At 31.7% G+C, this 27,428-nt stretch overlaps 1 protein-coding gene across 1 annotated transcript in view; it reads left to right on the top strand.

Annotated features, from left to right (window-relative positions):
• MYBL1 (MYB proto-oncogene like 1) overlaps nucleotides 1–25,140 on the top strand; it is a 53,009-nt gene extending 27,869 nt beyond the window's left edge. Inside the window, exons 8-16 of the mRNA XM_051973639.1 lie at nucleotides 741–845; nucleotides 9,010–9,243; nucleotides 14,107–14,475; nucleotides 15,203–15,345; nucleotides 15,868–15,982; nucleotides 17,842–17,958; nucleotides 18,042–18,149; nucleotides 20,935–21,114; nucleotides 22,389–25,140. Coding sequence (XP_051829599.1) covers nucleotides 741–845; nucleotides 9,010–9,243; nucleotides 14,107–14,475; nucleotides 15,203–15,345; nucleotides 15,868–15,982; nucleotides 17,842–17,958; nucleotides 18,042–18,149; nucleotides 20,935–21,114; nucleotides 22,389–22,517 — 1,500 coding nt within the window. The 3' untranslated portion in view covers nucleotides 22,518–25,140. The remainder of the gene's footprint in view (nucleotides 1–740; nucleotides 846–9,009; nucleotides 9,244–14,106; nucleotides 14,476–15,202; nucleotides 15,346–15,867; nucleotides 15,983–17,841; nucleotides 17,959–18,041; nucleotides 18,150–20,934; nucleotides 21,115–22,388) is intronic.
• The last annotated feature ends 2,288 nt before the right edge of the window (nucleotides 25,141–27,428 follow it).

Consider the following 27,428-nt stretch of genomic DNA (forward strand, 5'->3'; position numbering starts at 1 on the left):
GAAGTAATGTGAAAGTGTTTTGGAGAGTAAATTTCCCAATAAAAAATTAACAAATATTGTAATATTTAAAAAAAACTTGAAAATTTCTTTTTTTTAAAACTTGTAATTATAAAAATATTTTTGCTCAAGATTAGTATGTTTATTTTTTACCAAAAGCTGTGATTTCTTTGGTATAAGGAACTCCCAGTAAAGAAATATGCTGCACCAATGCAGATTGGAAACTGCTTCAAAATAAATAGTGTGAACGAGTTTTCTGAGTAAATGATAAATTAAATGACTTACCCAACCTTACACTGCCTCAGTGTGTCAGGGTAGGAATTGAACCCACATCTTTCTGATTTTTGAGATCAATTCAAATTATCTTCTGTGTGTCTTCTTGCAATGGCATACATTTCTTCGTATTAACAGAAAACAGCTTAAAATAAAAATAAATTTAAAAATTCACTATAAATTAATGTAAATTTTTAAAAAAATTAATGTAGCAAGCAAGGTGTTGCTTCACCTTGGTAACACTGGTTTGCTCATTTTAAATATATCTTTTCCTTAATATGTAATCTGAAAATATTTACTAGTATTCTGTTATAAGACCTAGAACAATTAGGTCTAATTGGTTAAATTGGCTTTCTAAGAATCCTGAAGATAATTCTGAACATAATCTGGAACAGGCAATAATATAACTATAGCTATTTTTATTTTGCTCTTTCCTTTCTTCTTTTGCCTTTGTTAAATACTCCTTTCAGCAGCCATTTGTTGATGATGATCCAGATAAGGAAAAGAAAATAAAAGAACTTGAATTGCTTCTTATGTCAGCAGAGAATGAAGTTAGAAGAAAGCGAGTTTCATCGGTAAGGAGTAACCTTGAATAGGTTAGAAATGAATTATTTTCCTTCTTAAGCCTTTTTTTTTTTTTTAGTATATTTCTTATATTGCTTAATGACAATAAGTCAGCAACTAGAAAATGTGACAATCAATTTGTATTCATATTTAAAAATAGATTAATAGCTCCTTAAATTCTCAACATATGAGATAGATTGCTTGGTTTTCAAGGCAGGGATATGGTAGAAAGAGTACTGGCTCTGCAGTCAGAGAACCCAAGTTCCAAACCCACTAAAGATAGTGTGACTTTGGTTACGTTATGTAACTTTCCAGCCTCAGTTTCTTTATTTGGGAAATGATGAATTTGGATTAAGTGATTTCTGACAATCCCAACTCTTATGACTTATGATATGAACCTCTTTATATATACTTCTCAGCATTCTATGGTTTCAAGAAAGCTGATGTAATAAATATTAAAAATATAACCTCTTTGTGCTATTTTAAGTTTTATAAGTTTTTTTGGAGTGTGCTTTTATTGCTGTTTCTGTCGATAATATAATCATCCTTTCATTCCCTCAGATTCAAAATCTTGAACTTACCCTTGACTCTTCTCTGTCCCTCAACTAACTAATTCATTCAGTTTCCAAGATTTGTCAATTCTTTCTCCACAATATTTCTTATATCAGGCTATCTTATTCCTATTCCCAAAACTTCAATAACAATAAAAAAGCATTCACTTATTACCTGCTTTGTGAAAGACACTGTGCCAGGTGCTAAGGGTACAAAGAATGAAAGAGTCCTTCACAAGAAGTTTACTTTCTAATGGGGAAGATAAATACACATATAACTATGTATATAATAAATGTAAAATGAATACATAAAAAATATAAATAAAATTAAACATGGAGTTTGGGAGGGAAAGCACTAGCCCCTGGGCTGAATCAAATAAAGCTTCTTGCAGAAAATGGTGCTTCATTCAGTCATTTTCAGTCATATTCAACTCTTCGTGACCTCATTTGGGGGTTTGCTCGGCATAGATACTGGAGTGGTTTGCCATTTCCTTTTCCAGCGTATTTTATAGATGAGGAAATCGAGGCATGCTTAGTGACATGCTCAATCAAAAAAATGTGGTGCTTGAGCTGTGTCTTAAAGGAAGAAATGGAAGCTGGGGCAAAGTTGAGGAGTGAGGACTTTCTGGGCAGGAGAGACACTTCATTGCCATTGCAAAAAGATGAAAGCTGGAGGGTCTCAAGTGAGGAACAGATGATGTACCAATTTATCTGGATTGCAGAATATGAGAGAAAAGGAGAAGAAAGTAATGTCCATTGGAACCAGGTAATGAAAGGCTACAAAAGTTAAACAGAAGAGTTTATATTTCATCCTATAGGTAATTGAGTTAGATTTGATTTGGTCAGAGCTATACTTAATGAGGATTGTTTTGGCAGCATTTATAGAATTAAATGGTTTGATGAGAAACTTGTAAGGGAAATTAAGTACAAAGCTTTTATAATAATCTGGGTAAGAGGCGATAAGGACTTAAACTAAGATGATTGTATAAATAGAGAGAGGAGGAATTGGAAGTGATACATGTAGAGGCAGAAATTGAAAGATCAGCTGATTAGATATGTGAGGCAAGAGAATGAATAATTTAGAATGAAGTTGAGATTGAGAATCTAAGTTACTGGAAGTGATGGTAGAAGTTTGGAAGAGGGGGAAGATTTTAGGGGAAAGATGAATTCCATTTTGGAAGTGTTTTAGATATGTTGAATTTGAGATGGGTGGTAATTCAAGGAAGATAAAGAGATCTCTGAGTTCTTAATAGATAATAGTTAAACCTATGAGATTTAATGAAGGTCCATGGAGAGAGTTAAGAAGAGTGAGAAGATGGAAACTTTCATCTCCTTTTTAGAGTTTTTTTTTTTTTAAATATGGGTTTTCATCCCATTTCTTCCTCCTCCTCATTTTTCAGATGTCATTTCATACTCTCTCCTTTTACACCCAAATGTAAGGCCAATTCTTCTACATGTATCCTTGATTCTGTTACCTACCATCTTTTCCAGTAGATTGCTTCTACTATTATTCTCACGTTTTCTCTTATAGTTGGTTTACTCCTTTTTACTGACGCCTTCCCTGCTGTTTACAAATATATCTGTCTCTCCTATTTAAACTCCCCTCTCCTCCACCCACATAACTTTATTTGGTCCTACCATCTTGGCTTAAGTGTCATCATTCTTTATGTTTCTCTCCCATTTTGGATAAATTTCTTGAGAAAAGTATCTGTAAACATTACCTCTACTTCTTTTCCTCAGTTTTTTCTAAATTCTCTATAATCTGACTTCTCATTTTATCATTCAACTACATCTGCTCTCTTTAAAGTTAGCTTGTTGCTAAATCTAATGGACTTATTTCAGTCCACATACTTTTGACAGCTATAGCTTCTGATACTGTTGATTACCTCCTGAGCAGTGTGTTTCTTTTTTTAGTTTCCGTGACACTGTTTCTCCTATTTGACATCTCCTTGGTCCCCTTTGCTGGTTCTTCATCCCTACCTACTAAGTCATGTTTACTAAGAGTAATTTCCTGCCAAAACTCTGACTTGGGCCATTGGTTTTCCTGATGGTTTTAGGCTTCCCTGGTTTCCTCTGGGATCCAGTTTAAATTCTTACTTCTGAGTAGTCCTCTTTGGATCTCCTCTAGTTGCAAACATTTTTCCTTTGAAATTATTTTCTATCTGTTTTGTACATAACAAATCTTGTATATTTAATTTCTCTCATTAGAAGATGAGCTTCTTCCAGGAATGAATTTCTTTTTTGGCCTTTCTTTTGTATTACCATCACTTATCACAATAACCAAACACATAACAAGTATCTTAATAAATGCTTGCTAAGTGATGTAGAGTATTGTATTTGCCTTCTAATTGGTATCCTTGCTTCTCTCCTCTTTTTGGGGGAAAGGGGCTTACATTTTTTTCCCTCATTGCTTTCAATTTAAAAAGTTTACACACTATCTTCTCCTTAAAACATTTTGATGTACAATGGACAATTTAAAAAATTGTCTCGAAACTGATTCTCCATTTCATACTGCTTATTAATTATTAAAAACAGATGATAAATTCTACAAGTTAGCATTCAAAACTGTCTTGCTTATCTGCTCATTCTGTTCTCTGCATTAAAAAATTTAAAAAATGTTCCAGTGGTCCTCTTTTTTTGCATCACTATTACCAACTTTTCTCCTTGTTAAAACTTGAGAGGAAAAACTCCAGGGCCTTGTAACAAATAAGAATAGTAAAGGAAAACAAATTCAGATTAGTGGCTATGGACAAGAATGTATCTTTCTATATGTGTCCTCTGTGTCAGAAAGCATCGTGTATCATCATAGATCTTCAGGAGACATGGTTGGTCATTGTTGTGGTCAAAGTCCTTTCAAGGTTCTTTTTTCTTTATAATGTTTTTGAACTTGTATACATTTCCCCCCCAGTTCCTCTCATTACTTTTTACATTAGTTTTTACTACCCAGGATTCTTTGAAATAATCTCGTTATTTTTTTTAGGCACAATAATATTCATTACATTACCCTGCTCTTCTCAATCCATTAGATTCTAGTTCTTTTTTTCCTTTGAATTCCCTCCTTCAGGATCAGGTAGGTTATTTTGCTTTTAACTATTTCTTTCTTTTTATTTTTCTCCCTCTTAATGTTCCTTCCTTTCTCCTCTCCCCCTCTGCCCACAATCTTACTTTTTAATCTTCTCTTTTAAATTTGCTTATTTCTACACCAGACTATGATTATCCCTATGTATATTCAACCTTCTTTTGTTTCAGATAAGTGAGATCCATCTGATGCTTATTTCATTCATCCCTTCCTCCATGTTTGTATCTTTCTTACATATATCAGGAAAAAAAGCAAGTTCCATTCCTTTCTTTCAAATTTCTACAGGAGTATATCCCTTTTACCTTCCCATCATGCTCATAACAGAAATAATCCACCTTAGATCCTCTGTTTTTCTCATTTAATTCCCTCGATATTTTGTAAAGACACTAAGATTTTGCTGGAACACTTGTTTCTTCTCTTATTAGAATGTTAGCACTATATTATTGTCTTATAACTTCTGTTTTTTCTTGACTCTCATGTTTGTATTTTGAAGTTTCTTTTCAATTCTGGTCTTTTCATCACCAATGTTTGCAATTCTTCTTTTCCTTTGTAGAATTATATTCAGCTTTGCTGATTAAAATATTTTTGGTTATAGGCCTTTTGGAATTTTGTGTTCCTAGCCTCTTATTTTAGTAGAAATTGCCTTATCGTATATGATCTTATAAAAATTATATGACCCTAATGATGACTCTTGGTAATTGAACTGCTTCTTTCTGAATATTTGAAATATTTTTTTTTTCTTTTAACTTAGTAGCTCTGGATTTTGGCTGTGATATTCCTTAGATTTTTCTTTTGGGGGGTTTATTTCTTAGGAGGTGATTAGTGGGTTCTTTCTATCCTCTGGTTCCAATAAATCTGGCCAGTTTTCATTTATGCGTTTCTTTTTTTTTTTTTTTCTTTTTAATCACAGCTTTAAAGGAAGTCAGTGATTCCTAAATTTTCACTTCTTGACCTCTTTTTCTAAATCGTTTGTTTTTTCATAGTGAATGTCTTAAATTTTCTTGTTTTTTTTTTTTCCTCCAGATATCTTTTTGTTGTTGTTTTGATTTTTTTTTTTTAAACACTTATATTCTCACTGATTTGTTTGGTCTATTCTAGTTTTCAGGGAACCTATTAACTTGAGTGAGGTTGTCATTTCCCTTTTTTTCTTTTCAATTTTTTCTCTAGAAACTTTATTTCATTTTTAATCTTTTGTTTCATTTCTTCTAGGTATTTCTTGTAGTTCTTTTGGAAAATTGATTTTTTTCTTGAATATCTGCTTGTGGTTATAAAGTTAGTTTCTTCTATTTTAAGTGTCTCTGTAGCTATTAGAATTTTTCACTTTGTGGATTGAACATGCTTTATTTCTCTATACTTAGTGCCTTAATTGGGCATTTTTGTGCCAGGGTTCATACCTTGTTTCATTTTTGGATGAAGTGAACTCTCCATGCTCTCACATTAGGGGCTCTTGGGTTCTTGTATGTTTAAGATTCAAATGGCTAGATCAAGATCCAGTGCTTGACCTTAACTCTTGGTCTATTCTGGTCTGAGAAGTACGCTTTTGATTTCTGCTAATCCTATGGGCTTCCAAGGTTCCCCCCTTGGGGCTTTCTGGAAGGCTCTCACTCTTGCTGGTGATCACTATCCTACATAATACATGTATCACTGGACCATTTCTGGTCATCGTGGAGGCTACCTGTTATTTCGCTTGTGTTGGCACTGGTTTATCTGTCTTGTGTGGAAAGAATAAGCAAAAATTTAGCATTTCCTTCAGTTGGGAGTGTAGGCATTCTAAGGGGGAGGCCTTGACACAAAAAAGATCAAAAGCCCTTGAATTAAAACATTACCTTATTCTTGAAATTACTTTAACTTTGTTCACATTTCTATTTACTTAACTGTGTACAAAACTCTTTTCCTTTGCCCTCCTCCATTTCCCCATTTTTTCTCCCTGAGATCCAGTATCATTTTTTTGTTTTGTTTTGGTGTGTCTTAGACATAGTAGATGTTATATATAATTGAACTGAAAAATGGAAATAAACTGGGGAAATATAACATTGTGTAAGCAATGCAAATCATTAATATTTTGATGCTTTTTGAAAACCTTATTAAAAATTATTTTGTTTGGATATTGTGTACAAATAAGAGAGAAATCAAATATTTGCAGAGAGGTTAATAACTTCTGAACTCTGGATAGTTGAAATCATAGCTAGATGTTGTAAGCTTATATGATTGATGGGTAGTATTAGAATCCTAGTAATATACATTTATTCTTTAGTGATTATATTAGAATTGTAAAGGAGGTTTGAGTTTATTAAAATACTTAGAAATGTTTATCTTAATTATTAGTTTGGGATTGTGATGAACAATAATCTATTTTGAACCACCAAGCACAGTGACGGGATGATTACAGGGAATAAGATTATGGACAATCACTAGGTAGATGTTGAAACAACATAGTTATTAATTTGGCATCATGAACTAACTGGTGATAGATAACTGAATTCCTAAACACAGTAGATATTTAGTATTTGTTGAAAATAAAATTTTCATTAAAAATATTTTATTAATAATGTGCCTAAAATATAATAGCTCTAATTAAATGTTTATTGGATTGGACTGTATGATTATGGGGAAAGCATAATGTATTTGAAGTAGCAAATTATAGGCAAGTAGATGAATAAGATGGAAATAGACCTGTGATCTTACTGGAAAAGGAACTGCTACTAAAGAAATTTCTTCTACTTGTGCAAATCTGGACCTTCTCTGTAATTTATAGTTTTCGAGAATTGCCAGAGGGAAGCAGAGCTGGCATTAGGCAGAGTCGAACTAAAAACCTCATAACTTCCTGCCTCTGAAGTGGACTTGTTCTCCATTACATAATGTTGCTGTCTCTGTGGATGAATGAAAGGATTTTAAATGTGATTATCTCTAAATCATCCTAAAATTTTGGCCTTAATGAGGGAAAAACTGCATATTCGACTTAACATTAGTCTTATTCCGATATTTTAAATAATAATTTGCACTTTAAAAAGTAGATTTAACAAGATCAGTACAATCAGACAAAAAAAACTCCACCATTATTACACAAGTTATTTTATTAATTAACCTGATATCTAAAATCCACTATTGATATTTGCTTGGTTTATTTGGATTGAGATTTCCTCAAGAAAAAGCACTCTAGAGAAGCGCATAGATAGGTTCTATTATCTCCTTACTTCAAGATATTTCTTTTTAGGATTAATTTGTAAAATAATTCTTAATTCCCATCATTCAGATAGGGTAGGTTTTTTTTTTCCCTTCTGATCTCAAGGCAAATTGTCTATATCCATTTTTTATTAAAATTCAGTTGTAAAAGGTCTTGAATCCAAGACATGTTGGGCTATACTTTGCCAATCTACATAATTATTCTGCATATTTTAGCATAAATATACTTAGATTGTAACTGTGTATTGTTTTTTGAGTTTAGCAAATCTTACTTTCTGTTATGTTGCCATTACCTTCTCTACTTATTTAACCCCTTTATTGATGTGATACTATCACTAATTCCAACCATTTGGCTTCTAGTAAAAAAAAATTTAACCATTCAAGCATTTCATTATATTTTATCTGTACTAAAATAAATTAGTAAGCTAAAAGGGAAAGAGATAGTTGGGAAAATATAATTCTATTTAAGTTGGTAAGATTCTTAAGACATAATGGCTGTGTGTGTTTGGCATGAAATGGGCAATTAGAAAAAATTTTAACTGATGGAAGTTTTGAGGGGAAACTGCAAAGATTAGAGAAATTAATAATTAATTTAGCCAAATATCAATAACTGATTACCTTGAAGCTACTTGGCTGTGTTAAACCTGGTATAAGGATATAAGGTATAAGCAAGGTGCTATGAATTAGAATATTTTTGTAATGTCGGTGAAGAACATTGGTAACATTCTTTCCTACTTTATTCATCAACATTTTTGATCAAAGTTATTAAAATGTTTTGAAACTTAATTTTATATATGAAATTGTATAAGATAGTACCCTTTAAAACAGTCCTTGAATTAATTGGTCATTGAATTTGTTTCATTTTTGATGCTTAAGAGAACTATCATTGAATCTTTCTAAAGTCCTTTGAAACTTCTTTTGACAAATCATATTGAAAATCTGTTAAAAATGTTGAAATATGAATCCACATTTATATAGACTAAAGAAAGCCATTAAAATTATTTTTGATCAACTTTGCCTTCTGAATAGCTTTCTAGACTGCATAGTAATTAGGAAAAATAGGAAATTCTGTATTTTATATATTGATAGTATTTAATAGAAAGCATGTTTTTAAAACTGTAGAGTGATTTTTACAAATTTAAAAAAAGCATTTCATTAACAGCAACATCTAGAGAATTGACATAATTTATTAAAATTGTTTTCTTTGATGCTGATTTTGGAGACTCATGATAATTTAATGTAAATGATATACCCAAATAAAATCTGTTTTAAGAGGAACTTTTTGCTTTAAATCCATATGTGTTAGATACATGTGCATTTAAAATCACAGATATATAACAGTTATTTATTCTGTATTTTTAGCAGACGGGAAGTTTTTCTAGCTGGTCCGGTAGTTTCCTTATGGATGATAGCATGTCTAATACTCTAAATAGTCTTGAGGAGCAAACTAGTGAGTTTTACAGTATGGATGAAAATCAGAACGCATCTGCCCAGCAAAATTCACCCACCAAATTCCTGGCTGTGGAAGCAAATGCTGTGTTGTCATCTCTACAGACAATTCCAGAATTTGCAGAGACATTAGAACTCATTGAATCTGTAAGTTTGATATTTTATAATTCAATTCATTAAACAATCAGATTGATTTTTTTGTTTTTTTTTGCAAAGGTTCCCATTTAGAATAGATATTAAATTCTTATCACTGTATATTTCTCTTTTTTTCTTAAACTTTTTTGTTTGATTGTTGGTCATTAGGGGATTGTTGTTTTTCTTGTGGTTGCAATTTCAAAGTATATATCAAGTTTTTCTAAACATAAAATTCTGAAATTCAAACCAACTGTAATAGATAATGACACACGTTCACTCTGTCTCTATCTCTGTCTCTGTCTCTCTGAAAATCATTTACAAAAAGAAGCCATAACTCCTTTTCAGAAATTGGGAAACTTCACAAAATCAGAAATAGAAAGAAAGGCCTTTTGAGGATCAGTATCGCGAGAGACATTCAGTGACCTGTGTACCCAGGATCATAATGCTGGCAAACCGAGCCTTTGCCAATATTTATCCCTGAGAAGTCAAAGGACTTTGGGCAGGTTACCTCGCTTGTCTTGGTTAACTCACTTGTCTTTGTCTATGTTCCCTCATTTATAAAATTAAAAAGTTAGACTATGTCTAAAAAAGTGATTACTTATTTCAAGGGACTATGGTTTTCATTTGTGTGGGTATTTTCTCTCCCAACTCAGATCACGAGTCCTCTATGCTTTAGTAGAATTTTTATGAATTCCCAGAGCCAAAAATTCATCACTGTAGCCAAACTAGCCATGATGCTCTTTGAACTTAACTAGGCTGGTCTTTGTACAGCAAACAAAAAGTCTTTTCCTGGGTCCATATTTGAAATATAAAGTATTAGCTTAAATTAGTTACTGATTAAGGACTGATTTTTATAGCTATTATAAACTTCAGTGTCTATTGATTTTCAGGTCAGTTCTTAAGCTGGTACCTGTGACTTGGTCTCTAAACATGCTAAAAAATGCTCTTTCTGAGTACAGTTTCTTCAGTGGGTGTGTGATAAGTAGGAAGGATAATCTCTAGTTTTAATCACAGTTGCTTATGTTTATATAGCACTTTTAGATTTACAAAGTTCTTTGCTCATGATAATTCTGTGAACTAGGAAGAAAACAAGTATTATCTTTTTTTTTTTTTTATGGCTAAGGGGTTAGGCTTATACAAAGTAAAACTAATAAATGGTTAGAGTCAAGATTTGAGTTCCATTATTATCCTTTCTGCTATTATCCATTATTATCACATAATAATCTTGTCTTTCTCAAATTTGAGCAAGGCTGGATATCAACTCTGCAAAAGCCATAGAATATTAATGTCAGTGGATCTATATTTGTGAGACTCCTGAGCTAGAATATATTCCCTGTTATATTTTTGTTTTGCTCTTGGTGTGAAAATTTTCTTGAGCTCGTTCTGACAAGGATATGTTTAGTATGTTCAAGAATAGCCCCGAAAAAGTATTCCTTTACTTACATTGAAAAAAATGTATATAATTTAAGAAAGTTTTATATTTTTGTATTGGCTCCTTTAAAAAATCAGAATAAAAGTTTATTTTAGACAGGAATTTTTGTTTGATTTGAGAATCAGTTTTGAATGTTACACATGCTCATTTAATCTTAATACTGTCCTATTTTGAATTTTATAAGATACTCTCAGGAATAAATTATATTTAATCATTCTAAGACTAAAAAAGAGTAATTTGTTACAGTTTTTCTTCAGTGAACCCTGAAAGTAAAATATTTTGATGAGTAACGTATTCTTAGATTTTATACACATACTTATGTAATATATCTTGTATATGCGTATATATCTTAGTTTGTATGTGTATATATGTATATATGCGCACACACATATATATGTATATAAAACTTTGAAATAGCTTTATTGCTTTGTAATACCTTTCCACATTAAAAGTTAACTCAAAGAGCTATATGGTATTAAATTATAATCATATCTGAACAGTTAAAATTACTTAGAATTTACACTTTTAAAAAAGAAAAACAACTAGACTATTGAATTACAAAATGGATTTGCAGCTTAAATATTCTGACAAAATACTTAGCTCATTACTGACAAATTAATTCGTTGCATCATCTTGCCATTTATTTTCTTAGGCATTGTTTTGTAGAATACAAAAGAATAGCATTTCAAGTTTAAGCATTTGGTCCCAGAACTCATTTTGCTTTCGGATTTGGAAGAGTTAAAATTCTGACAAAACTAGAGACGATTTAATCTTCCCTGACCTTTCCACCTTCTTACTTTCCTAAATAGGCAACAAACTTTAAAAAAAACAAAAACAAAATACAACAACCCAGTAACTCTTCCTACTTTACCTTCCCTAGAAAAAGATCATACTTTGTATTCATACCATATCTTAAAGTTTAGTATTGTTTTTGCTTAAAGTAATCTATTTCTTTTAATTCTTCAGGCAGATTTTCTTGTTCTGTGGGATTCTTGTAGAAAGGATTGTATTTGTAGCCTTTGACAGAACCCAAAATCCTTAATGAGTTAATGCAATCAGTTGGAAGAAAATCCTGGTGGTTTCTCAAGTACATTTTGCCAGTATGGTAGTAGGCATTATGAGTTTCTTTTATGATTCTGGCAAAATAAACTACCCATGGGGCTAGAATGAAAGTCGGAATAGACTTGATAAGTAGCTACTGCTTGGGTCAATACAGGAGGATCTGCCAGAACTGTGTCTTTTCTAACAGATCTCATCAATCTCCTGACCATATACCATACATCCTTACCACCTGTGGGCATGCAGGCAAGTCAATAGAATGAAACATTCTTGTGTGAGCCATACAAGAGATACTTGTTCATACAAAATGTGGGATCGTTACAAGTCTTCACATAATTTTTTTATGATTAAAATTCCTTCACTGGAATAATTTTATACACCTTTCTTTCAAAATAGTTTTCTTGAGCTTAATTTGGTCTGGATTGCCAGCTGCAGTTCATTCGATTTACTCCTGATGTTGGAATCTTTACAAACTGCTAACTCATTAGAGTTGATAGATTATTGATCTGATCTTACAAGAAGATGTTTTGGGCCAGAATCTGAAACAAGATACTAAGTAGAACTAATTGATATAATGCTTGTGTTCACACCTTTACTCATTGGAGTTCACAAGTATTGGAGTTCACAAGATTCACATCCCCAGTGAAGGGATAAATTAGATTGTTGACAACTTTATCCTCTAACTACACAGTGTGGTTGGGGAAGAAGGAGAGAGATATTACATGGGGAAGAGTAGATGAAGGGGAAGTAGGCTATCAGAATGCTGCTTGAAATTAATATTTAATTTATCCAAATATCAAAACTTCTGTAGTTGTCATGGATCTCAAAATCTGTAGACATACTCTGGTCTAGCATTCAGATTCTGAAAGAGCTTGACTGGTCATGTTAAAATAATTTGCATTCTTTTGCTGAGAGCTTCTTACAAGACAAGTGCCAAGCCTCAACTGAAAAGGGCAGCATTACCCAGAAGGAAGTGTTTCCAGAGTGGCTCTAATTGATCACTATCCCCTATTCCATATGAAGAAGGAAAGAGTCCTGTGATTTGAGACAATGAATCTCCTCAGTTAAAAGGATGATTTTCTTCTTGCAAAAATTATTTTCACTTTTTTGTTTTATGACATCTTAGATGTCACTTATCACTGTATGTAGGTCAAGAAGCAACAGAGCTGAACATGGAACAACTGACTGTTTAATATAGGAAAAGGAATACAGGAAGACTATATGTTGTCACCTTATTTATTTAACTACTATGCAGAATATATGTTGTGAAATGCCAGGCTGGATGAATCAAAAGTTGAGGTTTCTGGGAAAAATATAAACAAACTCAGATATGTGGAAAATAGCATCCTGCTGGCAGAAAGTGAAAAAGAATTTAAAAACCTCTTGATGAGAGTAAAAGACAAGATTGTAAAAACTGGCTTGAAATTTAACATAAAAACCCTAAGATATAACAACTAGTCCCTTCATTTCCTGGCAAATAGAGAAGAAATGGAAGCAGTATTAGATTTTATAGTCTTGGACACAAAGATCACTGCAAGAAAGCAATGACAAATCTGGACAGCACACTAAAAAACAGAAATTACTTAGCCAGCACAGGCTATAATCTCTGGTCAAAGCTATGGTTTTTCCATTATTAGTGTATGATTATGAAAATTGATCTATAAAGAAAACTCAGCACCACACAATACTTTATTTTGAATTGTATTGCTGAAGAAGACTTTTGGAACTTGGACTTCAAGAAAATCGAATCAATAAATATCTAAAAGATTGATTGAGGCTATTCACTAGAAGATCAGATAAAGAAGCTGAAACACTTTGACCACGTAATGAGAAGACAGGACTCATTGGGAAAGACCCTTATATTGGGAAAGATTGAAGGCAAAAGGAAAAAAAGGCAGAGGATGTGATGGATAGTTTCATGCAAAGAACTTGAACACATGGTGGAGGAGGCCTGACATGCTATGGTCCGTGGGGTCACAGAGTCAGACATGACTGAACAACACATTTCTAAAGCTTCGAGACATGCATTGTATCAGGCAGTGATTTCAGATCTTTTGAACAGGAAGCTGAGAATCCGCTTATCCAGAACCAAGGAACTCCCTTTTAGATAAAGTATTTTTAACATTATTTGTTTTGATACACTTTCATACTTAGCTCCCAATGTCAAAGTGATATGTTATTTAAAATATTCCAGATTGGAAAGAGGGTAAAACTGGGAACTTAATGAATTGTTCTTAAATAGTAAAAATATCCAACTACAGTAGATTGTTAATGATGGAAATAAGTGCTTTTATTGACCCTTTGGGAATAAAGTCAACTAGTGTTCAAGATTATATCTAAATGCCCTATCAAATTAACTTTAATAATAACTTACTGTATTGCAGGATCCTGTAGCTTGGAGTGATGTTACCAGTTTTGACCTTTCTGATGCTGCTGCTTCTCCTGTTAAACCCACCCCAGTTAAATTGATGCGAATTCAGCACAGTGAAGGAGCTATGGAATGTCAGTTTAATGTCAGTCTTGTACTGGAAGGAAAAAAAAACAATTTCAGTAGTGGAGAGAGTGAAATTATTCCTTCAGTATCCCCAAATGTGGCTAAGTTTAGTACTCCACCTACTATCTTAAGAAAGAAGAGAAGAATGCGAGTTGGTCAGTCACCAATTGGTGAACTCAATGATGGGTCATTTAATGACGCTGTCAATATTGCACTAAAACATACACCAGTTAAAACACTACCATTTTCTCCTTCACAGGTATGGTGTTACTTATTTAAATATTTTAGAAGTCCTTAGTAATTGTTGATTATGCTAAAAATTGATATTGTAATCCATGGATCTAGATTTTAAAATGCATATTTAAAATTCTTGAACAATGAGGGCTAAGTTTCCAGTCTGATTTGAACTGAGAAACCATAGAGCCACATGTTAGAATTATAAAAAACAAAAAAAAAAAAAAACCAAGTGGAGGCATGAAACACTTATGAATGAATTTTGTTATATTTTTCTAAAAAATATTTATTATTATGCTTTGTTTTAGAGGAAACTATAGATAACAAATTCATAGGTGCTATTAATCTTATATATTTTAAGAGGAAGAGGAAAGTAATTTTAAAATTATACATATTTGATGTATTGAAATACTTCATTGAATCTGTAATAACATTAATATGATCACTCTCTTTAGTGTTACAGATTGTAACTCCTCCACACATTCTCAATATTTGTCCATGCCTTACTTTAAATTTTCCATGTAAGCAAAGGAACAAATATTTATTATGTACTTAACTATGTGCCAGGCATTGTGCTAAGCTAAAAATCTACCCAATGTTCTGAAGACCTATATCTAGATCATTTTATATTATATGAATATTGTATGACATTTAGATGCCACTTAGTGTTAACATCCCTTTAACATTGGCATGCGGATTTTCAAAGATAAAATTATTTTTAAATTGTGCTTCCCCCCTCCCTTTTTTTAAAGTTTTTCAATACATGCCCTGGAAATGAACAACTTAATATTGAAAATCCTGCATTTACATCAACCCCAATTTGTGGCCAAAAAGTACTTATCACAACTCCTCTTCACAAGGAAACTACACCCAAAGATCAAAAGGAGAATGCAGGGTAAGTGAACATTTAAGTGTATTCAATGTTCAGAGAAAGTGAGCAGTGAGTTTTAAAGTGGTTATTCACTGAAATGGCTTTGTAATTTATATGTTTACATTTATATAATCCCATAAAACCATTACATTTAGGAATTTTAAATGTCAACTGTTTTCTTTTGTCCTGTATGCTGGAAGAATTACTTTTTAAAAATAGCAATTTTTAATGTTTAATTTTTAAAATTTTAAATTAATTTTAAATTATTAAAATAATTAATTTTAAATTTAAATTTTTAAAAATAGCAACAACTGGCAACTAGGTAACATTGAGGATATAGATAAGATTCATTAAAGTAGAAGTTGGAATTAGATGACATCATCTCTTTTGTCCTTTCAGCTTTGTAGTAAAATAATTCTAACTGCCCTTCCCTATTGTATTCTAAATCTTTGTAGTCAATAAAGTTTTTGTTTAAAAAAAAGATGAAAAGTTAAATAAAATGGATATTAAAAATTTTAATGTGATTTTGATTTGTCTGTTTGATAGATTTAGAACCCCTACAATTAGAAGATCTATACTGGGTACCACACCAAGAACTCCAACTCCTTTTAAAAATGCTCTTGCTGCTCAAGAGAAAAAATATGGACCTCTAAAAATTGTGGTAGGTATATATTTTTTCTCAGTCCAGATTATAAGTGTGTGTGCATGTGTGTGTGTGTGTGTGCATAGTGATTGATAGGGACTTTTTCTTAGTATAAGAATGAATTATAATGGTTTGATAGGAAAAATCTAAAAGTAGTTACCAACCATATAATGATTGTTAGTAGAAGTGTTATTACAATAAATTTTCAGTTTGCTTGAGTGATCTCATTAAATCTGGGGAAATAAAAGCCATTGGAAAAGTTTTTCTTTATAAAGAGAAAATTTCTTTTCATACACATCCACACTATATAATTTCATCACCTTATCTGAACATATAATAGTCTTTCTTCAGTATCAAGTTGACAGTACTTTTGTCCAAATTTCTTAAATTTTCTGGTGGTGCTTTGTCATTACATTTCTTAACACTTCCTTGTAAAAATAATTTTTTAAAGGTTTTAGATCATAGACAAAAACTTTCATAATGATTGATAGTAGATAATTAATTCTGCCTGTGTGAAATTAAATGGAGGGGAGGAGACATGACTTGAAGTACTGATTTCTTTTAGATTACTGCTTAAAATTATTCAATTAACTTAGTTAAGAAATTATATTGAGATATATTTGTGAAGTTTGGTTAGGAATTATATTGAAAACTAGAAATACCCATAAATAGAATAGTAATTTAATAATTCAATTTCATTGAAGAATTGAATTAAAACAGACTTTATTTAAAATTTTGGTAGGTAATACCTGTTATCTTTTAGGTCTACCTTTTAAAAAAAAAAAAAAAAGACGAATTTTTTCTCAATGTCTCTTCCTCCAAGTAAGACCTTTTTAAAATCTCATTTAATTTCCAAAGAGAGTTTTTGCAAGTGCTAATCTCATTTTCTTAATTTCTGCTTGAAATATTGATTAGTCGAAATCTCTGTGCTATTTAAGCAAAGTACTCCTTACATAGAGAACTATAATTAAATTTGTCATTTTATTAAGAATCTTTAAGGAAGTTTTCTATTCCTAGTGATTAGTTGGTAGATTCAAGGTGATGTTAAAATTAATATCTTCTCCAGAGAGAAGTTATGATATAATACTCAACATGGGCTCAGTAATCTTGAGCAAACCACCTAATTTGGTTTAGTTTTTTAGGTTAGTTCTAGAGTCAACTCACTAAGACTTTTGAATTGCCGAGAAGATAATGGCCTTCACCTGAAGAATTTCTTTATCTTGGAATTTGCTCTACCAGTTAAATCACATCTCCAGTAAAAAGGTCTTCACTAAAAATTGGGAACTTTGTCAACTTATCTAAGAGAAAGCTGAAGGAATTGGCTCCTTAAAGTACATAAAGCTTATAATAAAAGTATTATGCTTTTGTAAGAAAAATGTGTTTTGAATTTGCTAATAAAGACAGTTATCCAGTGACTTTTACTTCACTGATTCAGTGAGGTTGCTCTAGCCTAGGAAATAGATTGATGAATAAAGTTATGATATTTTTTACAAAAAATAAAGCTTTTAATTTTATATTTGAATTTTATATTTATCCTTCTTTGCTAATTTCCTTTCTAGCTTAATTTGTATTGCATTTCCCACAATTTCCCATTTCTAAAATATCTCCATAATTTCCTTAAAAATATATCTGGAAAATGTGATTAGATTAGGAAATGGTGAGATAATGTTCTCACAAAATAGATTTTATTAATTCAAAATGTACCATTTCCTTTTTTGCCAGGAAAATGTAGCCCTTTAGCATATATTTTCTTCAATTTAAAAAATTCTTAGGTTTTGAGAAAATTATACAAATAGTGGCAAACTTTCAAAGGAAACTGATTGGTTATGAGAAAAAGAGTGGTTTTAGTAGAACACTTTTTTATCCTTTAAATCCAGTCACAGCCACTTGCCTTCTTAGAGGAAGATATTCGTGAGGTTTTAAAAGAAGAAACTGGAACAGACATATTCCTCAAAGAGGAAGATGACTCTACCTATAAGAGCTGCAAACAAGAGGTAAATTCAGAATGTTTTAGTATCTTAAATCAATATCCATTTTGTTCTGTAATAATTCTTCCTTTATAAATTGTTCATTCCAGCATGTTTCTTCTGTGAAGAAAGTCAGAAAATCATTAGTTTTAGATAATTGGGAAAAAGAAGAACCTGGTACTCAGCTATTAACAGAAGACAACATTTCAGATATGCAGGTTGGTGAATAGCTTTTTAAATATATAAAATTTGAAACTTAGAAGAATTCTAATTTTCATGGTATTTTTGCCTTTTTTTGTTGAATATCAGGTTCTGATTTGCTATTTATTAGGTAGCCAGAACTAGTACATTAGAAATTCATGGTGGATGAGTGCTTTTCAATATGGAATTTTTTAAAGAATCATCAGTGTTCCTCCAGTTTCATGTGCATTTGAGATACTTGAAGCTTATTACTGTCTGGAATAAAAAGCATTAATGGCACCAGGGCTTTTCATTGCTTTTCTCCAAGATATTAGTTGATCTTAGCTGATATGCCATTATACAAATAATACAAATAAAGCTAGGGGAACATAGCAGTTACTTAATAGAATATTTGTCAGACTTTAGGAACAATTAGGCTTCAGTTCTTGAGACTAAAGACAAGAAAAAGAACCATTTCAAACAAAAGAAGTTAACTCTTTCCAGCCTTATGTGTCTCAGATTGTTACCTGAGGAATCAATTGTTTATTTTTATTACTGCTTACTGTAGGAGGTAAGAAATATCCAGCTCTGCCTGGCAGCTTTAATTCACCATTCCTATTTCTAAGTAGGCACAAATAACCCTGGGATATTTGCATTTCTTCTTTCTTTCCCCTTGATTTCCCCCCACCTCCTTTATTGTCAGTGCTCCAAGAAATAAAAGTACATTTTAAGAAATGAGTTTCACAAAGCCATACCCTAGGTATACATTTATAGGCTTTGTAATAGGGGAAAGTATGTTATTGTTAGTCAAGTTGTGAAAAGAAAATAATCTGAAAGGTTTTTTTTTGTTTTGTTTTGTTTTGTTTTTGTTCCCTTTTCAAGTCTTTACTCCATTCCATCAGATGCTCTAATACTACTAGATTTTCAGATTGCAGAAAGATGAGGTATTTTATGCAGTCACTTAACAGGTTAAAGTAATGGCACCAGTAAATTATAAATGCTGTTGTCACTTTTTTTCATCTTTCTTTGATACTGCCTACTTTGATACATGCTTCTAGATGCCCTAAGGAGAGGGTTTGGGAATACTGTCACATGTTCTCTGTAGACGTTCTGTACTCTCACCTCAAACACCTGGTTCTGGCCTTCCTCTTCTTGCATTGCACCCTTAAAAAAAAGGAAAGAAGTTTCTTTGATCTTCTTCAATGGTTTTATGATTTCATTGATGTGGTTACTCTCTATAATATTGTAGATTGCCACTCATCATGTGCAATTCTTGTCCATGTTCTCCTATAAATCTGCCATAGGGGTCTACTCTTAATTTCTTTGTATTGCATGGATATCAGTGAATCTGTGCCTTGATTTTCCCTTAATATTACACCAAAGCTGCATTCCAATCAAGGTCATCTAGACTTCTCTTTACCATTAGAAATGGTATTTTGCAAAGCAAACAATTCTGTTGAAAAATTGCTCCTCTGTCTTTTCGGATCTTCCTTGTATGGAAATGACTCCCAGTAACTTCTACCCCATGGTCCTGGTTCTGTCCTCTGACACAAACAGAAAAAATCTATTTTTTCAATGCCATGACTCTTCAGAAATTCTAAAGACCTCTTGATCTGATCTTCTTTACTTCAACAACCTTGGTTTCTTCAAATGTTTCTTGTGTTTCATGGTCAAGAAGACAGCATAATGTAGAGAAAAGAGGACTAGATTTGAAATAAAAGGAGACCTGGGTTCAGTTCTTTTCATCTGTTACTAATTGTAATCATAGGCAAATCACTTAGATTGAATTTCTTCATTTGTAAAATTGGAATATTAATGCCTCTAGTATTTATTTTATAGGGTATTTGAGTATCAAATGAGATAATGATTGTATCTAGCAATCCTTAAAAGTATGACGTAAATGTCATGATATTAATATGACTTTCCTTTTCTGTAGATTTACATCATTCCAGTTTGTCAGTTTCCCTCTTAAAATATGACAACCATAATATAATATTCAATACATAGTTTTCCCACAGGACAATTGTATCCCTTGTGTCCTTGACTTAAATACTGTACTAATACTCATGCAGTGGACTAATACTTATGCAGTTTGGGATTATAGTGTGTTTTTCAGAAGCCACAATTGATTTTCATGATGCTCAGACCTTTTTCATCTGAATTGTTGTTAAGGCATATTTACCTAATTTAAAATAAAATAAAACCTAAATGAAAGGTATCGTTCTTCATTGTATGTTCATCTTGCTGCTGCTTTATTCGGGTTTAGAGAAATGTTTTAAAATTTTGATTCTGTCATCTGGCATATTAACTATGCCTCTTTTATCACTTTGTATCATCCACAAATTTGATGAACATAGCATTAGGTAATTTGGAATGATTAACTTTATAGAAAGGATAAGGTGTTTTTACTGTAATGAGAAGTGCTGAGGATTTTTGTTGGTTGTTTTAAGCCAAATCTGTAGGGAAAAAAATATTTATGGCAGCTTTGCTTTAAAGTCATATATATAGTGTAGGTGATTAATTGTTTTTAAAATGGCCATTATTGCTTATATTTGTGTTTTTTTGGTGATACTTTCATGGTTAGAGTATGATGCTGTTAGAATTACAGTTCTCGAAAACTATAAATTTCTATGTTTTTCTTGTTTCCATCTCTGAAACCTTTGTTTAATTCCTATCAATTACTCATCTTTAATATCATAGACAAAGCTTTCTTGGGAAAGAAATAAAGCCCACTTCAAGCTCAAATTTTATATTTTATCCCCTTTTAAAATTTTAATTAGTTGTAGGTATTTTATTTTCATTTCTCCTTTTTCCCCCTTTTAGTCAGAAAATATCTTTACAACATCTTTATTAATGATACCATTATTGGAAATACATGACAACAGGTGCAACCTGACACCAGAAAAACAAGATATAAATTCAGCCAACAAAACATACACACTTACTAAAAAGAAACCAAATCCTAGCACTTCCAAAGGTGTCAAATTGGAAAAGTCTCTTCAGGTATGGATTTATAAAATTTTTTTAGTGATTTAAAAAATATTCAGTTATCAACTTGGTCCTACTGGTCATGAATTCTTTTCTTTCTAGACTGCAACCAATATAATAGTCACTAAAGGATGCACTGACTGCTATTTTACAATTCAGTTTAAATCTGGGTTTCAAAAAGAGAATCTGTCATTTACAAATCTATATATGTAGGTTAAACAATCTGAGATGTAACAAAGTCTCTACACTGGTGGTTTTCAAGCTTCTTTGACTGATGGTACACTAAATTTATGCCTGTGTTTTTGGCACCCATCCTTTTATAATAAATGCAGCCCTGAAAGGATGTGTGGTTGGGGGCTGTCCCAGCAACCCCGTTGCTACACATGATTGTTCTGCTTGAGCAATGAACGCCTGTGAGCTTCTGGCAGGCAGGTCATACAACAAAACCCCTTTCCCAGCTGCAGAGCAACTGTAGTACAGCTGCAGATCTAGGCTAGAGCATTGTCTTTTAGGTATGATACACATTGGAAAATGAGAGGGCATCGAAGAGAGAAGTTTCTTTTCATGCCTGAGAGGATGAAGAAATAGCAAACTTCTAGATACTTAAACATTTCTAAGGAATGACATTTGCAATCTGGTATATCCTCTCACAATGTCCAGGAGTTACTCTGAGTCACAATATTAGTTAAACTTATTTTTGGAAGCATTTGGGAGAATTTTGTTGTTGGTAATATGCAAATGGCCATTTGAAGCATAAATTTAGCTATTCAGTATATGGAAGTCTGGATATATAAAACAGATGAACTAAGAGGTAATTATTAGCTTTATAAAAGGATTCACATATGGTTATTTTAGATAGCAAGCTCAGTGCATTTTAAATTTTTCAATACAGAAATGTAATTTATATTTTTTTCAGGGATACCTCTGTTGCAAAAATTGATAGTAGTATGATACCCTGTATTCTAATAAGTAAAATATGAACTTTGTGCCATTCTTTATGAATTGTTATGCAAGAAATCCATTGTATTTTAAATAAATTTCTTAATATCGTATTCTCATCCTTTTCTTATAAACTTCAACACAATAAAGCCTGAAAAGGAATTGTTGAAGTTTGCTCTTCACACTCAAGCTCAACTACTAGGAAAATGTCTTTAAACTTTCCCCCAAGGGAACTATAAATTTGACTGACAATGAGCGAATTCACTTTTAAACCTAAAATTCTGAATTGGTATAGCTATGTTTATTGTGGTAAATTTTAACTTTATTGTCATGTGTGTTTCTCTTTTTAGTCCAATTGTGAATGGGAGGCAGTGGTTTATGGAAAGACTGAAGATCAACTTATAATGACAGAACAAGCAAGAAGATACCTGAGCACATACACGGCAGCAAGCAGCACTTCCAGGGCATTAATACTGTAATTGTCAAGATAGCTGTGGAAAGCATGCCATTTCTTTACTATGTATTCTGCACTAAATTCAAGTGTAGTGAAATTTGTCAATGAATTGTTTTTAAACATTTTTAAGATGGCCTTAAAATTTTTCACATCTTTTAAATAAATATCAGGCAGGCTAAAAGCTAAATCATTTTAGTATGGGGTTATCAGAACAATCTTGCAGTATTTTAAGGGATCTTAAAAATTGTTTTTAAAGAACAGTAAGAAAAGCAGCATATTAGAACATGAATAAGTATTTTAATAGCAAATTTTCCACATTTCGTTTCCATAAAATGTTGTCTACTATTTCGATGCTCTCTTGATGCTGCAGTTTTGTTGTAGAGTAGGTTATAAGTACTTAATGATTTCTGAAACAACATGACTTGCGTATGGGAGAGCATACACAGTTTAATGAAAGTACTTTGGCTTACGTGCTTATTTGCTTATGTAGCACTCTGTTCTACTATGTATTAAGAAACACAGTGGAAAGAAACATAAAAGAAGGGTAGAAAGTTGCACTACTAGTTTTTTGTATTCTTCAAAAACAGTGAAATTAACTACAGTGTTAAATATATTTATTTGAAATTGGTACTAGAAATAAGATGGGTTGAATAAAGGGTTTTTTCATTTTTAGTACAGAGTCAGTATTTTCTTCATAAATCTCAGAAGAGCTGAGAGCTTTGTTGAATGTATTGTACAGTATGTAGGGGCAGGAAAACTTTGTAAATTGGAAAGGAGTCTGTTTTTATAATTTATTTTCATTTTAAAGCTTAAATGTAGATATTTATATGTATACAGGGTGTCTAGAAGTCAATGTTGTTTCCTGTTTAACAGCTATATTAAGGACAAGTTTGGACCTTGAAGTTTGAAACAGCAATAAGTTATAGCCTGCAAAGAATACAAATTCTATGCTGTATGTCACATCTACCTAAATATTGCACTATGCCCTTTAAATCATGTTGGTTATAAAGTAGTTATTACAAAATTTTTACTAAATTATAATTTAACTTTTTCTTTTTTAATTATATCTGAGGGTCATGTAAATTAGCATAATAATTTGTACATGTGTTTTAAAATTGAGCATTTTATTTTGTTAAAACACAACATAGCACCATGGTCCCTAACCAAGTCTTATCTGCACTTAGAAGTTTATAATATTTACTTAGCATTTCAAAAATAGAGCAAATATTATTCTCTTATTTATACAGGAAAAACTTTTGTCCTTTTATAAAACTTTTGTGTTTCTCTACAGGTTACAACAGTTGCTTCAGTTGCCTATTTTAGGTATTTGCACTTATTTTATTTCTTTTTGAAGGAATGTCTTGGTTTGCTTTTGTTGTAGAGATTTTATGTAGTTAATTCCTTGCAGAGTATAATGGTGTGCTGTCAATTTACACTGACAGGTAAATAGAATTGTACACTGTAGTTTTAGTTATTTATAATTAACACACTCTCTCCCTCTCCACTCCTGAAGTGTGCTGCTATAGAGAATAGCAGAATCAGCTTGCTGCTATGAGAGACGGAAAGAGCGACCACCATATGCACTGTGTGTAAAGATAAAATCAAATGATGGCAGGTTCTCAAGTTACCTTTATGGGATCAAACATTACCAGGAAAATTCTTGCTGAACTGATACTCTCAAATCCCAAAGGTTGAGCTTTGGTTATCTTTCTAAACATGAAAATATTACAGTGGCTTAAAAGAAAAAAGCAACAGTTCCAGGTCTGTCATCTGTTTGATAAGAATTGAAATATCAAAAGTTTGAATTTGTAGCTACTGTGCAGTAGACCTAAAAGGATCTCAAACTATTTAAATCTTGAGTCATGTTGGCCCTCCCAGTTTTTGTATACTGTAGTGAGAAGTGCAGAAAATATACAGTATTAAAATTATGCCTTATTGATATCAAATAGAACAACCAGTTTGGACTTTGTTAGCAAATGTTTATTGGGGGTGTTAATTCCTTGCTAATTAATGGACTTCTTGCGGAAGTTACACTATGAAAAACTAATTGATATAGCAGAATTACAAAGTGTCATTTTATTTAAAATGAGCCAGTGGCACATAATGGGCAGTGGATTGATTTTTTTTTTCTTTGAAGACCATAGCTAATATGGGTGCACATAGTCTCACATCACCAAAGTCTATCATCTAGAAAGATCGGCTTTTTAAAAGAAAATATAAGATTTCTTTTTCTTGAACATTAATCCAAAATGTTAATGTATTCCAGATTTTATAAACCAAGGTTTACTGTACATAGTATATATTAGAGTTGGTATTGGTTGAGCCCTTTAGCTAACTGCTTTTGTTGCTTTTGCAAGAAGATGTCAATATTTAACTTGTCAGATATTTTAAGTCACCTTTTTACTGTTCTGTATATATGTATGCATTATAATTTTTCAAGATGTTCTAAACAACTTAGATATACATGTAGCAGCCAAACTTGTGTGGAAATGGGCTATGCATATAAAATATTCCATCTTGCCTTTGGGTTTTGATATTAATGTACAACAATTACAATTGTAATTGTAAAAGAATCTTTTGTAAGAGAATCTTGGATACAATGCTGATTTATGTTAACATCCAAAATAAAACATCTGTGTACAAGCTGACTTGAAATTTTCTTTTGTTTGATGAATTATTATTTGTGTGTGATGATACTGGCTTCACTAAAGACATTTTTAAAAAATTATTTTCTGACTCTTCTTTAGGACATAACCATAATTGATCACAACAGCCATTTATGGAATAACATATTGCATATCAGTTCAGCATGAAATCCATTTTTTTCTTTATAAATTTCTTTATTCTTTTATTTACAAAGCATATGCATGGGTAATTTTTGCAACATTGACCCTTGCAAAACCTTTTGTTCCAAATTTTCCCCTCTTTCCCCCCAACCCTTCTCCTAGCTGGTAGGTAGTTCAATACATGTTACATATGTTGAAATACATGTTAAATCCAATTTATGTTTACATATTTATATAGTTATCTTGCTGCCCAAGAAAAATCAGATCAACAAGGAAGGAAAAGAAAAACTGAGAAAGAAAACAAAATGCAAGCAAATAACAACAGAGTAAGAATGCTGTGTTGTGTTCCATCCTCTGTTCCCCCAGTTCTCTCTCTGGGTGTAGATGGCTCTCTTTGTTACTGAGCAAGTAGAACTGGTTTGAAAACTCTCATTGTTTAAGTGAGCCACGTCCACCAGAATTTATTGTCGTTTAAACCTTGGTGGGAGGGAATGATAATGTAATTTGTCAACCAAGCAGATATTCTCATTTCAATGCAATTTTTTTTGGGGGTATCTAGAAGCAATTTTTTTTTTTTGGCTTGTAAAAAAAGACATGAGCATTTTAAATTAGCTATCTACTAGTAATGAGATTTCATCTAAACTTAATGAGAATTTTGCTCTAGGAGAGCAAACATTATCATTGATGGTATCATAAATACCATATGACTTAAATCTTGGAATATCACAATCTCATAAGAATCAAAATTGTGGGTAATTGAAATGGCTATGGGTAGGTACATAGCGGACAGAAAAGGGGCATGCAAAAAGTGGTATAAATGATGGATAGGCAACAACTTTGACATAATAGTAGAAATTAGATCTACTAAATGTTATTCATAGATGCCTGAGTTGAGGAAAAAGTCATGAAATTCACATGTAATCAGGAATTACTGCATCAAAATCATATTGTTTCTACCTGTCAAAGGTTTAATCATCAATGTGAGGGTCATGACATGCTTTCTTCCATAGAATTCATATTTCTAGCTCTCTTGATCAGGGACATTTCCTTAAGACTTTCTAATTTCCCCACAAATCCAAAATTAGGTACTTTTTTTTAACTCTGGAAAAGAACTGTATAGAAAGATAATGCTAATTGAACGCTTTTTAAATTTCCCCTTTAAATTTTTTTGTATAATCTGTGTTTTATGCTCTAGCTATGATTTCTGAACTATTTAATTTTTATGTTCTCATTCTAACTCTCTGTTCTTTATTTCATCAAATGTTTCATTGCCACATTATGACTGACCACCATACAAAAAAGCTGTCATCACAGAGGCATTTCTTCTACAATGTAATAGGAAAACTGAATCAACTAAAACTTGAGTTGAACTCAAAAGTTCAAAATACAGCAAGGGTGTTAGACTGGCTAATAAAGTATCATTCAAACTGTAAAATTATTAATAGAAAAGGTTGATACAAAATGAAGTGAAAAGAAATAGAACAAATCTATTTTTATGTCTACTTGACAGCTTAATATAAGAAAGAATAATGGCAATGCAAGATAATAGACTGGTGATTTCAACATTCAATATGACAACTTTAGTGAAAACCAACAATGAAGGCATTGCTACAAAATGAGCAAAGTAAAAAGTTATAATCTCCAAATAAGAAAATTAAAGAATTGGGTTGATATAATCAGGAGGACTGTATTTTCAAAAAGAACAGTTAACATGAAGAAACTGTTGGTACCAAAAGTCAATAAATTATACATTCAAATTTTTTGTTAACATTTAAATCAAAATTATAAATGAAAAAATAAATATTTAATGTTTTACAATGAATTCCAATTACAATAAAATATACCAAAAATATGCAAAAAATATTAAAAGATGGAAGAAAGTATAACTACACTTATTTCAGTTGTGAATAGAAAATAACCTTTGTTAAATAAAAAAAATTAAGGGCACAATACATGTACTTGATCATATAAAAATAAATGTTTTCTTTATAATAAAAACTACCAAAAAAAAAAAAAAAACAAAAACAAAAAACAAGCCTCTGGAAAAATGACCCCCCCCCCCAAAAAAAAAAGCTTGATATTTAAAATTCAATGTCTAGTTCCCAGTATCTAAAAGTGATCGAAGGATATTTTAGGAATGCAAGCACAAA

The sequence above is a fragment of the Antechinus flavipes genome, chromosome 1 (genome assembly GCF_016432865.1).
Source record: "Antechinus flavipes isolate AdamAnt ecotype Samford, QLD, Australia chromosome 1, AdamAnt_v2, whole genome shotgun sequence".
Classification (NCBI taxonomy): Eukaryota; Metazoa; Chordata; class Mammalia; order Dasyuromorphia; family Dasyuridae; genus Antechinus; species Antechinus flavipes.